The sequence below is a fragment of the Centruroides sculpturatus genome, unplaced genomic scaffold (assembly GCF_000671375.1).
Source record: "Centruroides sculpturatus isolate CEXI.00-Female unplaced genomic scaffold, Cexi_2.0 scaffold138, whole genome shotgun sequence".
Classification (NCBI taxonomy): Eukaryota; Metazoa; Arthropoda; class Arachnida; order Scorpiones; family Buthidae; genus Centruroides; species Centruroides sculpturatus.
The window spans coordinates 294,964-309,467 of NW_019384434.1; the positions used below are offsets into that span (position 1 = coordinate 294,964).

Here is a 14,504-nt window from a genome sequence, read left to right on the forward strand (position 1 = left end):
AATTTAAATTTCGCCCCAATCTTATACATCTTGGCCATTTTGGTCCCTTTACGGAAATAGCCTATAACAATAGATGCGAGTACGCCACAGTCACCACAAGCGTAATAAATGGTGGAAAATTCGATCGTTGGTGAATTCCATTCGTTAATAACAGAATGTATATAAGTTACATTATTATAACAGCTGACGAAGTGAAGAGAACGGCTCCTATCCCGTCTTTCTAAAATGATTAGGTTAACGAATTCCTTAACACATGGACACGTAAATCATAGAATCTGCCTAACGTAAAATAAACGATTTAGAACACGCGACTTTGACATTGTCGATACCCTTAGACCAATTCGGGTAGAGAAAGTCTCCCGTGTTATCTGACACCTCATCGTTTCCAGCGCCTTATTTTTTTTAATCTGGATTTTCTGGGAATTTGACGGATTCTACCAGTCTCTTGGTAAAGAAACTCTATAGTTTCTTTTTATCCTGTAACACATCTTAGTTTCATCGTAATTTTCTGGTGAAATTTCAGTAGTTTCTCTAGAAATTCTAAGGGGAAACTGCTACCTTTCTACATTAAATATTTTAAAGTCACAGAAAAATAAACTATGTTTTGTTACTCTCGAATTGAAAATGTAAACCGACTTAATCGGAAGTAGAACATATCTTTGTCGAATATTCTACATTTTGTAGTTTAAAATCGTTGAGTATTTTAAACTACACCGCCCTTCATTTCATTTACTTATCATACAATTAAATATAGTCTACGAGTCTCGATCTTACACACACCGGGGCAAGACGACGAAATGTTTGCGTCTTAAGCCGGTTTTACTTATCAGACGCAATTTTTTGAGTAATAATATAAAACAATTAGGCTATATTATTTTACTACCAGAGTACGCAGGTAAATACCCTCTCTAGGGATATTGCCATCGAATTAGGTTTCTATTCGCCTTTCCTACATCAGACAAGACGAAAAAATCACAAATTGCGCGGCCAAATGAAGACAAAAGAGATTTCCGATTCGTTATTTTCGTTTTTCTTACGTAACTTAATAGCGCGGTCGGTGGACGTCTGGCCGCGCTCTTCTCTAATTATTTTCCTCCCCGACGTCACCGGGCTCTTCTTTTTGTTTTTTAAATTAAACTGGTTTTAACGAATTTAATTAAGAACCGAGAAAAGTATTTTACATAAAAAACAAAAGAGTAGACCGGCGCCATTGTGTCGGAGGAAAAAAGGGAAAGAGGAGGAAAAAAAAGGATTTCCAAGAAATAAAATATCGCTTACCGCATCCGTACCTCGTGAGTAATACGGCCACGTCGTGGTGATGAGGGTGGTTTTCGTCTCGGGGGTTGACATACTTCTGCCACTTGCAGAAACTCTTCAGCGTGTCGTCGGCGTGATGGCTGATGTACAGATCTTCCTTCTGCATCCGACAATAGAGTAAGAACCACTAAGAAACGTATGGGAAGCGGAAAAGAAGCGGAGAATTACCTCCTGTTCTTCGCTCTCCAGCAGGATAAGACGGACCAGGATGACGTTGATGGCATTCCCGATACTAGCGTCGTGATACAGAGAAGACACCTGCGGACGGAACTTCAAATATAGAGACATCCGCGCGGGCGTAACGCCACTTAAAAATAAAGTGGGAATTACTCCGGCGACGGAACCGAAAACCTAAATACGCCACCGCGGTCCAGCGTAAGGTCCACCCCTCTTCCGGTAGAAAATGAACTTAAGTTTAATAATTGCCAATAGATAGGAGTAAATTTTCGTCGGGGTTATCGATTTACCGTTATCTGCGCGTTAAATTAAAGCGCGGACCATCCGGTTAAGACAAAGCGGCGAGACGGAAGAAGGCGCAAAAAACGCCCCAAGTAATTAAGAGGTTAATTAATCCGGACTAAGAATTAAGGAGAAGAGCTTCGTCCGGGTCCGACCCGTCCGGCGGACGTTCCCGGTCGGATTCCGCGAACGACAGCCACAGACAAGAAGAAAAGCGCAAAGACGGGCGGGGAAGGAAGAAGAGGGGAGAGAAAAAGGAGCCGCGCAAACACAAACGCGCGAGTTAAAGCCCCGACTGGTCTGCCCGGTGTAAACGTTACGGTAACAAAGAAAGAGAGGGGGCGCATTTCCCACGCGCCGAGACGCAAACGTGTCCTATATTTATCTACTAAATAAAATCGGTATTAAAATGTCTTCTCCCGGGGACGGAGATTAATCGGGCGCGAGGAGACGGCCGTGGGATCCCGTTTCCGGTGGCGGCTTCGACCCCGCTACCGTGGGTCGACCTCTTCTTCCTTCCGGTATCGGGTGTCTGTTTACCGTCCGAGCTCGAGGCCGAGGACGCCGTCGCTCCTCTTCTCTCACGCGACCGTAAACGCCTCCCCCACTACGTCGCCGTCCCGGAAACGGGGACGGGCGGCTTCCGGTGGAAAAGAAGGAAGATTCCTCCTTCCGATTCCTTCTACCGAAAGTCCGGGTCAAAGGGCGGAAATGGCCGCAATTGCGTTTACCGTAGGTGCCGAGCCACCGGCGCCGCAGTCCCTCCTCCGGGGAACGGCAGAAGTATGCGCGGCGTGAATAAAATACGTATTGGCCGGGCGAGAATCGTGACCGGGCGCACGACTCCTTCGGCGCCAACCTTTGCCTATGCCCGACCTCGAAAAAGAGAGAACAGGAGAAAGAAACTTCCGTATGTTCCGCTTCCCCCGCGGTTTTACCTGACGCGTCGGAGCACAAACACTAAAAATTGACGAATATAATGGTTGTAAAGTTAACTACTTTTATAACATCCTTACAATTGAAAATAATGTAAATGTACCAATATATATACTTTTTGTTTTCCATCTTCTTATCATTTACGGATCCCATTACCGAGTCTTGTAACTACACCTAAGTATTTAACTTTGTATCTTTAAGCTTAGTTCCTACCCTTTCCGCGGCGCCCGGGACCAAGTGACGAAAATAAAAGTCTGCCAAAAGTTTTCCCGATTATCCGGAGACGCATTCCGGAAGTATGGGCGCGCGGACGTTTACGTACGGCGATAGTAACGTGGCAAATTTGAATTTTCCGGCGTTAAAACGGGTCGGGCTCTGGCTACGTGCGCCAAAAGGCATCCGGACCTAAGAAAAGACCGGAAGCTCCCTCCTAATGGCGCGCGATTAAATGCAAAGTATTGGTCGAATGTTATAATTAAAGAGAAGCGGGCCAAACGATAAGTATTGTTTTCCAACGCTTCCCCCTGGTATTTAGAAACAAATTACGGTGGTTTTGCCGGGCGTCACCCGGTAAAATGCCAAAGTGTCGGCCAAAGGAGATAAAATTGCTGCCGTCGACTCTTTCTTACATTCGACGTCTGACCGGATGTGGCTTATATTTTACTTATCGAATCGACGAAAAAAAATAGAGGAAAGAATTAATGCCACCACGTGACGGGCGCGCGATGGGACGTCCGACGATTAACTTTAATGTATCGTCGTAAACATTCGATGGTGTTTATATTTTCCGTGATATTTTTCTTGCTCTAAACGATTTCTTATTAAACAAAAAGAAAACTCGGACGAGTTTCTACGCAAAAGAACAGTTTAAAAGACTCTTAACCCCGCATCGTTCCGCTGCACGAATTCTCTATATTATCAATTTAAAATCGAGTGCCCGATTTATAACTGCTGTTTTATTCGCATTGCGGTGAATCGCCATTTATCTTAGGCCCTAGGCTATAAGATCCTATAGAACCCTAAGCTATGTTAAGACTCTGTACAAAACGTAAGATGCTATAGAGTATATAAGAATGGGTGGTATTCTTTAGGGTTTCTACGCTTCCGCCTAGAATTATAAACATAAAGTTAACGAAGTTTTCCGGATGTGGCTTAATCCACCCGAAAGTACGATTCGAGTGTTGGAGTTACTCATACTTTTCGCGTATTTAAATATCCAAAGGTCGATTTGTAGTTCAAATAGCGATTACCCTGGTCTCGAACCTCCCGGCCACCGCAGGATTCTTTCGCATTTTATATTTGTACCACGCATTCCTTTACCAGTCGACGCCTATCGAATTTCTTTTATCTGGGTTTTTTATAAATCGGTCACGCACAAGTTATAAAATGACGGCGTAAAATAACAAATACGTATATGTAATTCCATACCGAAACTTTATAAACAAATTAATGGTTAAATTTGCATAAATTGAAAACTGCCTTCGATTCCTCCAGCATATTCTGCCTACGCCCCTACAAATGACATCCCCAAAAAATTGAATGGGAACATTTTATATTTTAGTCAGGCTTTATCCTACGGCAAAGTTGTTAAATGAAAATGATTTTAGTTGGAGTGTAATTTTAATTAATTAGGCGCCGTTCACTTACCACGTTCATGACGGTCAGGATGTAGGTCTCGATGTCCTCGTCGGAGTAATAGTCGACCATGGCCTTATCGGCCACCACCAACGTCTCCACGTTCCTCTCCACGCTCACCGATCGCTTGCTTCTCGATCTTCCTTTTTTCTTCCTCTTCTTCTTCTTCTCCCATTCGGCTCGATACTTCAGGGCTCTGGCCACGTCGTCTGTCCGCAAAAACTCCCGGTTAATCGTTTCGTCCGTCGGTTCGACCCCCTCCTAACTCCTTTGTAAAGGCTGCTTTCCGCCTTGGCAGAAAACGCAAACGGAAAAATAAAGAGATTCTATTTACTTCCATTTCCACCGTACCACGATTAAGACCGGTGGTAGCACCCAAGCAAATTTTAATTAGGGGGCCCCGCGTACCGTGCCGACTGTAGACATTTTTCTTCGGGGGAATATTTTCTTATGAAAAAATTTTAAAAATATTTCCCCGAAATATATATAGGAATGGTTGGGATCTTCTTGATGGGGGCCCCGGGAAATTGTCTATTTTGCCCGGAGGATAGCGCGCCAGCGATTAAGACCGACGTCTTCATATTATTTCATATTATATTCATTTTATTATAAAAAGAAAGAATACTTCCAGACTTCTTGTAAAATGAACTCTAATTCTCGCTTCTTTTCGCTCTCTTCGATACGGCCAGACGTAAAACGTCACTACTACGTGGTAACCGTGACGTTTTTCTGTTGGCCGAAGCGTGACGAAAAAAGGAAAACTTCGAACTTCCGGTTGTGTTCTCCGTTTTCGGTATATATTCCGGCGTGGCGGAAACCAGCCTTGAACCGGGTAAACCCGTCCGAATGGACCATCGGCCGCTTACCTCTGTTTCCGCATTTGGCTTCCCTTCCGTGCACTTCCGTCGTCGACCTCTTGTACAAGAGATGAGGACGTCGCCCGCTCTTCTCGCTCCCTCCCGGCATGGGTTGGATCAACAACTCTTCTCCTTCCGTCCTAATGACCCCCATCTGCAATAAACATCGTCCGTCCACGTATTATCGCTTAAACGTAGCCTAACGTTTAAGCGATTGCGTGGCGCGTGCGGAATATTCCCTCTTTCGTAATACAAATACATCGAGAAAACCATTACGTTAAGCTAGAACGGAAGAAAAGGGTACTAACGTTAGTTTCCTTTTCTTTCGTTACGTGACGTTTACCTGCCTTCGTTCGAGTCTCGTGTCGGAGAGTGGTAAAACGTGCCGTTAATTATCGATAGTGATACAAAAATACGGTCTTCCTTCGTCGTACGATCGTCACTATTACTATTAACTTTTTCCCGGATTAGCGTAACAAAACTCGACGGACAGTAATCGAAAAATGTGTTTTATTTAATTCGAATACAGGGAGACTTCAAACGGAAACAATTTCCTTTTGAAATCTCCCAGTATTCAAGTTACGAGTACGGGAAAACAATAGCTCGACGTAAATTAATGTATATTATTTTAATAGTTTTGTTATTCTCTATTCTTCTCCTATTTTATTATTATTATTATTATTGTCTATCCGATCCGAATCCGGTGATTAGCTTTGTTAACCGCACGAAGAAATCGTGTCCTCCTTCCCGTTCGCTACGTAAATCGATAACCGGAGTCGAAATTTAAAGAGGAAGATAATTGGAACGTTAAGGGTTTAAATTACCCTGTATTTTAAATTACAGAGCCCGCCAAGAGAAGACAAATGACGAAATGGCAGCCGTCTTACTTCGGACGAACCGAAATTTCACGTGGCTAAATTTATTCCCGTTACTGTTGCGTTGTTACACGAAATTGTATCGTTTGTTTACAGTTACGTAGGCCCACTGCGGCGTTCCTTCGTCGGAACTCGGTGACAAAATTTCACAAGAGTGCTAATTTCGGTCCCCATTTTAAGTTTAAATTGGATATTTTTATATAAAGAGAACTCGGGATCTTCAACGTCGCGTATCACGTCGAAGATCCGCGCAAGAGCATTATTTCGGCACCGTTTCGTCGGGTGCCATCAAAAGTTGCGCGCGCGCTATCAACTCGTAGAGGTCGAGAACCACCAGACACGCGTATGCAGAGACGGTAAGACTTACACGGAGTGCCCACAACTCGGTCCGTACAAAATAAAGAAGTTGTAAATCCCGACGAGAGGGAGGAAGACGTTGCCGTAGCAACCCGTAAGGTCCCCTTTTCTAAAGTAAATTTCTTCGTTTGCTAGGACGTACGACTGGTGCGGAGGAGGGAATGCGGAAAAATGTCTCCTAGTTTTAACTTCAATCCGCCGAATTTCGTTTATTCTCACGAAATCAATTTTAATCGGAAAACGGCCGTGTAAATTGAAATTTCCCCCGAAGCCAACAAAGACACGTGCAAAACTTGGTCGGTCTGGAAGCCGAACGCCAACGGCGAGATAATTAACCGAATTAACGAGCCGAGCACTTCGATATAACGTTACCACTTACCGAACGGCTGGGTAATTTGCGCGTTTTTACAATGGTTTCTACTAAAAAAAAACGAAATTATTAATTAATTGTTTTGGATTATTTACGAAATGTGGCGCTGCGACGTGGAGTGTAAGCCGACGTTTTTAAAGATGGTCCGAGAAAGAAAAAAATGCCGGGGGAGAATATAAAACCGAACGTGAGTCTGCCACGTGAACTTGAGGTTATAAGGTCTTAGTTGGAAGAAATTAATCTCTCGGAATTAAAAAGGCGAGTCGTGTCATTCGATTCTTATTTTTCGCCAGGAAAAACAAAGTCTGTCGATAAGAATTAAGAAATGCGACCCGACGTGGCACGAGCTGGCCTTAAATACCAACTTTTCCTGCCAAATGCCGTCCGCGCTAACCTTTATTTCCGCTCGGTAATTTTTTTTCCTCTCCGATTTATTAGTGTTATTCCGCAATTACGGGCGTAAAGATGGTTTATTTAAGACGGCAAAAACATAAAAATACGATTGGATAATCGGCCTGTCCGTTCTGAAATTCCTAAACTATAATTCCCGTGTTTACTCTCGCTATACCCCGCTTTAATTCTACCTATCAAATATTAAAACCTACTTTTACCGCTACTGGTAAATCGATTTTGGAAATCTTTTTTCTCCGCTGTCTAGCGAAGTTTGAGGGGGAAGAGGAATTGGAACTGTTAAACGCGCATTAAATTAAGATAAATTCTTTATTTTTTACATTGCGAACGCGTGTATGTGTCCGTTCTACGCTCTAATCGGTATTAATTATTGAATCATTTACGTAGAGTGACGAGGTAACGAAGAGTAAAAGGTGTTTCGCCCTCGTCTCATCGACACACGCTACAAAATCCATCCCCGTATAAGGCGCAGTTATTTCCTACTGACTGGAAATGGGGTGCGTCTTATACGTTGACTAATACGGAAATTACCACGGCGTAAGAAAAGTTATCTCCATTCACCGAGTTATTTAAAATCGATTGGCGCACCGTAAGGGCACCTTTCGGATTTTCACGTCTCGTCATTGGTCGATGCCGATGAAACTAAATCACCTTTTAGAAACGGGAAATTACATAATGTAACTTAATAACGAAGAGAATATCGAATGATGTTCGTTCGGCACGGAAGAAATACGAAAAATATTTAAGAAAATACATTTTTGCCAGAATCCACCCGAAATATTTTGAAAAAACATTCCTTATTTATTTAAAACGCCGAGTCCTTTATCCTTTCCCAGCATCTAGGCGATTACACCAATGCGACAATTTCCATTCGAACGACAGTAACTAAGAAAAAACTACGTAACAATAAAATATATTTTTTAAGTATTAGAATACGGATGCGAGGAAAGGAATTCGATTGGAATTTCTGCATTCGCCATCGTCTTAACGAGGAGAAGAACGTGATCTTTCTGTTAGTAACGCATTGTTACCAACAAAGAACTCGCGTGCACGGAATAAGCGATCACCGGGCGAAAGGGAGATCCTTTCCTTCCACCTCGCGATCGCTTATAACCTACAGAAAACCGGTACAGTTGGAAATTTCAATAAAATGCTTAAAAAAAAAAACAGTTAGAGAGTCGACGTTAGTGACGCTTTCTACGATAAAAGGAACCACACGCCTCTAATTACCTACATTCGAATGTAAACAGTTAAGAAATAAAGATTTGGCCAGAATTTTGGCCAATCGATGGCGCGTGAGACGACGAATACCGAGTCGCACTCCCGCAAAACTCCCGCTGTTCTTTTCCGTATAAAATTGCTCGGCCGGAGAGACAATGACAGTAATTAGCATAGAGACTAATTACTCGATTGGTGTAGAACGGTGGGTAGAGAATTGCTCAACTGGTAAGAGCGTTACGCGTCAACAGGAAATTCTACACGAAAACACGACGCTCGTCTTACCCCCATCCCAGATAAGGCGAATTGTGTATTCAATTTTTGGTGCGTGACCGCTTTAACCGCGCGTTATACGTTACCAGGAAACCAGGCGGTAGTGTCGCAAACAATGGATGTCGTAATTCCGTAATTAAACATTGGTGGCAGCATTAATAACTCAACCGTCCGTGTAATTTAAGAAACGGATTCTCCAACTCGACCTTAGACATTATTTAATTTCACTTTCGAATCGGAGTAGGTAGACAATCGACTAATGCTTTTAACTATAGGACGGGTACGCCAAGCGGTGGGGCCACCCCTGGGCGTACCCATCCCCTCACAGATTTCCATCCCTCGGAGACAAGTCTAGAAAAATGTTATATCCCCACGTCTAAGTGATAAAATTAAATTTAGAATATAAGAACAGTAGTTTGATTATGTTTTGGAGAAGGCCTATGTACTGTACAGCGAATAAACGTAACGTTTTCGTGCTCCCGGGTATTCGTCTACTACGGATTCCACCACATGATCCACAGACGACACGTGTCTTCTCGTTGTCGAACGAGTCTTGCTTTTACGGTCATTTTATTGAAAAAGGACCATTCTACGCTATCGAATTATGTTTTAACTCGTAAATAACGTATAATTTGCACGCCAGAAGGAAGTAATTCGGACTCTTGTTTATTACTTTAAATAAAATAAGAATTTTTCTATTATATTCGAAACAAATATTATAAACTGTGTAGCTACTTCTTACGCCGGTTTCCAGCTAAAAATTAAGGCTACCTTCAAAATGCGACCTTAATTTCTAGCTACGGTTATTTTCTATATTAAAGTTTTTACTCTCCACGTAAGTGTAATCCCGTTTAATTTAAGATTTACTTATTTATCCTTCTTCTCGACGTAGCCCAGAACTGGCTAATTGTGCAGACTTATCACACCTCGTAGGTTAAGTGTTAATCCTTTAAGAACCGATGGTAATTTCTCTTACGAAAAACATAAAAAACAAATACTTTCTGTACTTAATTCTTTTACACATTATGAAGTTTGGGAATCGTTATATCGGGGTCACTACTCCTGCAAAGAGTCTCCACGCAAACGTGTTTAAAGGTAAATGTAAGGAAAAAATACTAAAAAAGAAGGGAGAAAGGATGAAGAAGAGCAAATTAATAACGTAACTTAACTCTTTAATTCAAATCATTATTAATTCTTAATAATTTTAGTAGAAAAGCATTTAATTTTTAAAAGAATAAACAGTCTTTGAAATGTTTCCTGTTATTTTTAAGGCATTCGACCAATGGAACGATCGGAAAAGGGGGCCAATATCGGAAAGGATCGGTGGCATTAACTGAATGTTCCGAGCTCCTCTCAAGGTTAGAGTATTTAATATCGTTCATCCTGTATATAAGATGACTGCGAAATACAAAACCGGTTAAAAAATTTCGTAAAAACACCAGTCATTAAGTCTCTCTCATTAACGAATGAGCTACTTCAAGGAAAAACCCGTCTCCTTTCTTCCTGCCAATAAATAATAGCTTTATACACTCCAATTCCTATAAACGTTGGCACGGTTACCCATTTCTAGACCAGTCTCTGCTTAGCCAAAGATCGTTCCCCCCCTACATTCTTTAAAGGAAAATCACAATTTTCTTTTATTACGTGAATATTTCTACCTGGATTCATTGGCAAAACTTGTCTCTATCCGTACTGAGCATACCGGCCACTAAAATTCTTATAATAATGAATTCGAAACCATAACCACAAGCCGAAACTACCGTAGGCCTACAGTTTTCTGCCAGTGGTTACGGGTTCGAATCCAATCGGCTGTTTTGTTTTACTGCCTATCCTATTTATAAGCATCCGTAAGAAGGTGCGTGTATTTTCGGACACGTGCCGAATTACTCTACTTTCTGGAACGTTGTTAAAATTGTTCGGAAAAGCTAAAGAACCGTTCAAAAAACACGTCCTCCTTTCGCCAACATTGCACTGGTCGAGTAGACGGAACACAAGAGTGATTTCATATACAGTATTTTTTTTTCCTACCATAATACATTGTTTTATGAAGACGTCCCGAAGAAAGAAACGACTCGGGGGCCATCAGTGAGTTACAGTTTCCTTTTTAAGCTAGAAGTCGCGTGCCAAATTTCTCTCTAATAATTCGGTTAATTTTCCCAACTACTAAACAATTTGTCCTTCTATTTTTCGAAATAAAGAAAAAGCACCCTCTTAAGCCAGATTTCGCTTCGAAATAAACGACAAAATACGGATTTTTATCGAGATTTCGGTGGAGGAAAGCGCCAAAATCGAGACGAGAAAGAGAAATCGAACCCGAACCTTCCGAAAAGAAACCGACCATTAAATCCTTGGATTCTTCTATTGTTAATTTCGCTGGGTAGACACTAAAAGACATAAATAAATGGCAATTTTAATTTAATTTCTCTTCTGGATTTAAAGTAAGAACAATTTAAACGAAAGGCACGCGCAAAGGGCCGTTAAATAGGAACCTCGACATAAATTATTATTAATTTACGACGCGAAACGTCCAAATGAATTTACGATGGAGGAACGTATCGTATTCCTTACAGCTTGAAAGTCGCCTTACAGAGTTACACAGAACTATAAAATCGTTACGTAATAGAGCATCCGGTGTAGATGAAACGACCATCAATATAATATAATAATAATAATAATAAAAAATTTGGCAGATATTGTTTCCATTCCTTTCGTATTTGATAAATTTATTATTCTACAATGACACTTTTCCTGTTGCCTCGACTAACGGCACCGTTTATTTAAGAAGAAAAAGACTATGAAACTACACTACAAATGCGTAGAGGCTGTAAAGTCTGGTCTCCTTTAATAATACAACATTTATTACGTGGTATACACACTACAATCGACGAAATTCTTCCGGATTAACTCGACAATTAATTCAGGAAATTTTTTCTAAATCGCCATTCTTTTGCATGGTAATTGTCCCGGTTTAACAGTTTTTCTAGCAAAAAGTAAGGGCAAACGTTTGAATTACATTCACTTAACCCTCTTAAATCCGGATCATTCACGACTCTAGTCGTGAATGATCCGGATCTGTAATGAATGAAGATAACAATACAATGAGACGACCAATAAAACCGCCGGTTTTAACTCGGTTAAAGGAGCCACACGATTAAGTTTCTCGTCAAACTGACGGCCCATTTTTTGCAATTCATCTTCGTCCGATGCTAGAAAATCGAATTTAAACGGAATTTACACTTAATTACAGCAATTAGTGGCCGGCCGTTCAATTACGAGTGTGTAGATTACGTAAATGCGGAGGAACTAAAAGCAAACTATGAAAACCCTTATAAAATATAACAGAGGGAAAGTATAGCCGTCGGTCGAAAAATGACCCCCCCCAAGAGTTTTACGTTTTTAGACTCGGAAACATTGAAACGTCGAGAAATGCAAAAAAAAATCGGGATTTTTCTGTACGTATGGACGTTAGTGTTTGTGGGGGGCGCGATTTCGTTCACCCCGTTTGAAGTTTAATAATTCCTACGCTTTTTGCCGAAAATTTCTGAAATTTTGCATGAAGGTTTCCTTATCAGGGTGGTCGATGCTGTTAAATTTTGGTAGTTATAAGTCGAGGGAACGGGGAGATAAAGGGGGGTCGTACGGCATATCTCGAGTAGGGTGAAACTTAACGAAGATTTTACTGGTTATTAACAGTTACAACGTTTTTTATTTTTATAAAACTCGTCCCTACCCTCAAAATTAAGCTTTTTGCCATTTTATAATAATTAAAAATACAGAAAAAATTTAAAAAATAAAGTATCCCGACGGATAGTGCAACACGTAGTTTTAAATGTGGCCGGGAAAGTAAAGCAACTCGTTGCTGGAGTTTTCCCATAAGGAATAATGTAAAGCGAATTAATGTGTTACCAAATCCCAAATATGCCCATTTTTATTTCTAAAAAAATCATTAATTAATGCATAAAACAACGAAAAATAATAATAGATTAAAAACAACGAAAAGAAGTAAATAATGCAATAAAGTGCAACTGGATTCGTTCGACACTTGTCCCGAACTCGTATCAACGAATGTAGAAAAGTAACTGATTTTCATTGTCCGCAGTCCTACTAATCTACTAAAAACTACTCAAAATGTTCTCTAGATGTCGAAAACAAATTTGCAGAAGGTTTATAAAGGATTTTAAACTTATTCTTCACCCTAGAATCTCTCCCTAAAATACACGAAATCCTCGTTAGTTCGAAATTCGAGAGACCGCTTCCAATTATCCTAGATTTACATATTTCTGTACAATATGTCAAATATCACGTAATCAACGTAATTTATTAAGTAAGAGGAATACAGTTACGTATAAAGAACGCTATTTTCGTTAATTAGTAATAATAATATAAATAAACTGTGGGTAAACGGCACTCGTTGGGTGAGAACCTGGCGGGTTGGCGGATAGGTTTTTATAAAAAGTAAAGCAGAATTCCTCGAAACGTGGACCAAATGTATTAACCTACATCCCTACAAATATCTCAATCCGCTATTCGTAACCCAATCTCGCCATCCCGAAAACCAGTCGTATTTTATGGGATAAGGAAAAAAAAAAGGTAGACCGCGGGTAAGGCGGGTAAGGTTACAGTAAGGCAAAGCCATATTGACCGGATTAGAGTCGTTCTCGATCTATTGTTTTCTTACAGCACTCGGATCTAAACGAACCAGTTAACGTAGGCTTATCCCATAGAATTTTCACTGGAAATTTCCAACTAACCGAGTTCGAATTAACCAGGATTTCTTGTATCGGCACGAAGTTCCGTTACGCGCTGTATAAAGAACCGTATAATGCGCGCTACGTACAAAGAAACTTTCCAGTCGATCGGTGTAGCCCATCTTTGGACATGGACAGATTATCGTATTCTCTCTTTGACGGACGATTGGAGAAACACAGATGTCTACCACCGGCGCTTCTCTCGTTTCACCGACGTCTCGCGTAACAACACTGTAAATATTTATACATATTTTAAACTATCCTTTCGTCTAAATGCGAAGAGGCATAAAATGTTGACACCTTTTTTGCTCCAGACAATGGCGCCTGGCTTTCGAAACTTTATAACCGGATATGGACGCGGGCGAACTTTACGACTCGTTTTTCTCAAAAAGTATATCACCGGTGGCATAACTTTCAAGGATATCGCGAGAATAAAGTTTGGTTTATTCGCCTTTCCACTATCCACCCTTCTCGACCACAACGCGCCGAAAATTCCAAGTCGATGCCGATAATACGAAACTCCTAGTCTGGAAGATTAACTTAAAATTTAACTCGATAGTGTCGGTCCGAGTAACACTATAAACTTTAATAGTATTATCCGACATATATTTTTAGTGCCCCGAAACTCGGACCGTTACGGGGACCCGGCAACATCCAACGAACAATAAGAGAGCCCGTGTCGGGACCTCGAGGTAGGAATAGCCGAAAACTGGGTAGGGTGAAATCCTGGAAAATAAGCCACCGGGCCAGGCCCTTCCTTCCATACCGGCATCAGCACCCGATAACATCAAATATCTTCGTCAATGGGGCCGTTCTGTAGCGGATGACCACAAATTTTTCTAAAATTTAACCGCCGCGTTACAAATTTTGATTAAAATAGCCTTACTAGAGTTCTCGAGTTTCATTGGTATTAAATTAGCCTTATTTTAATAATCAACATTTAAAAATACAACAGATTTTTGTTGAAAATTTCGCCCGTTAAAAAAAGCGCGAAGAGCAAAATTCGTATTTAAAAATGACCTTTCCCGAGCGAAAAATGGATTTAAAT

The 14,504-nt window shown here is 41.0% G+C and overlaps 1 protein-coding gene across 1 annotated transcript in view; it reads right to left on the bottom strand.

Moving 5' to 3' along the window:
- Nucleotides 1-14,504, bottom strand: part of LOC111619844 (A disintegrin and metalloproteinase with thrombospondin motifs 7-like) — a 78,636-nt gene that overhangs the window by 59,947 nt on the left and 4,185 nt on the right. Inside the window, exons 3-6 of the mRNA XM_023361671.1 lie at nt 5,214-5,358; nt 4,360-4,556; nt 1,486-1,575; nt 1,290-1,417 (exon numbers count right to left, since the gene is read on the bottom strand). Coding sequence (XP_023217439.1) covers nt 1,290-1,417; nt 1,486-1,575; nt 4,360-4,556; nt 5,214-5,358 — 560 coding nt within the window. The remainder of the gene's footprint in view (nt 1-1,289; nt 1,418-1,485; nt 1,576-4,359; nt 4,557-5,213; nt 5,359-14,504) is intronic.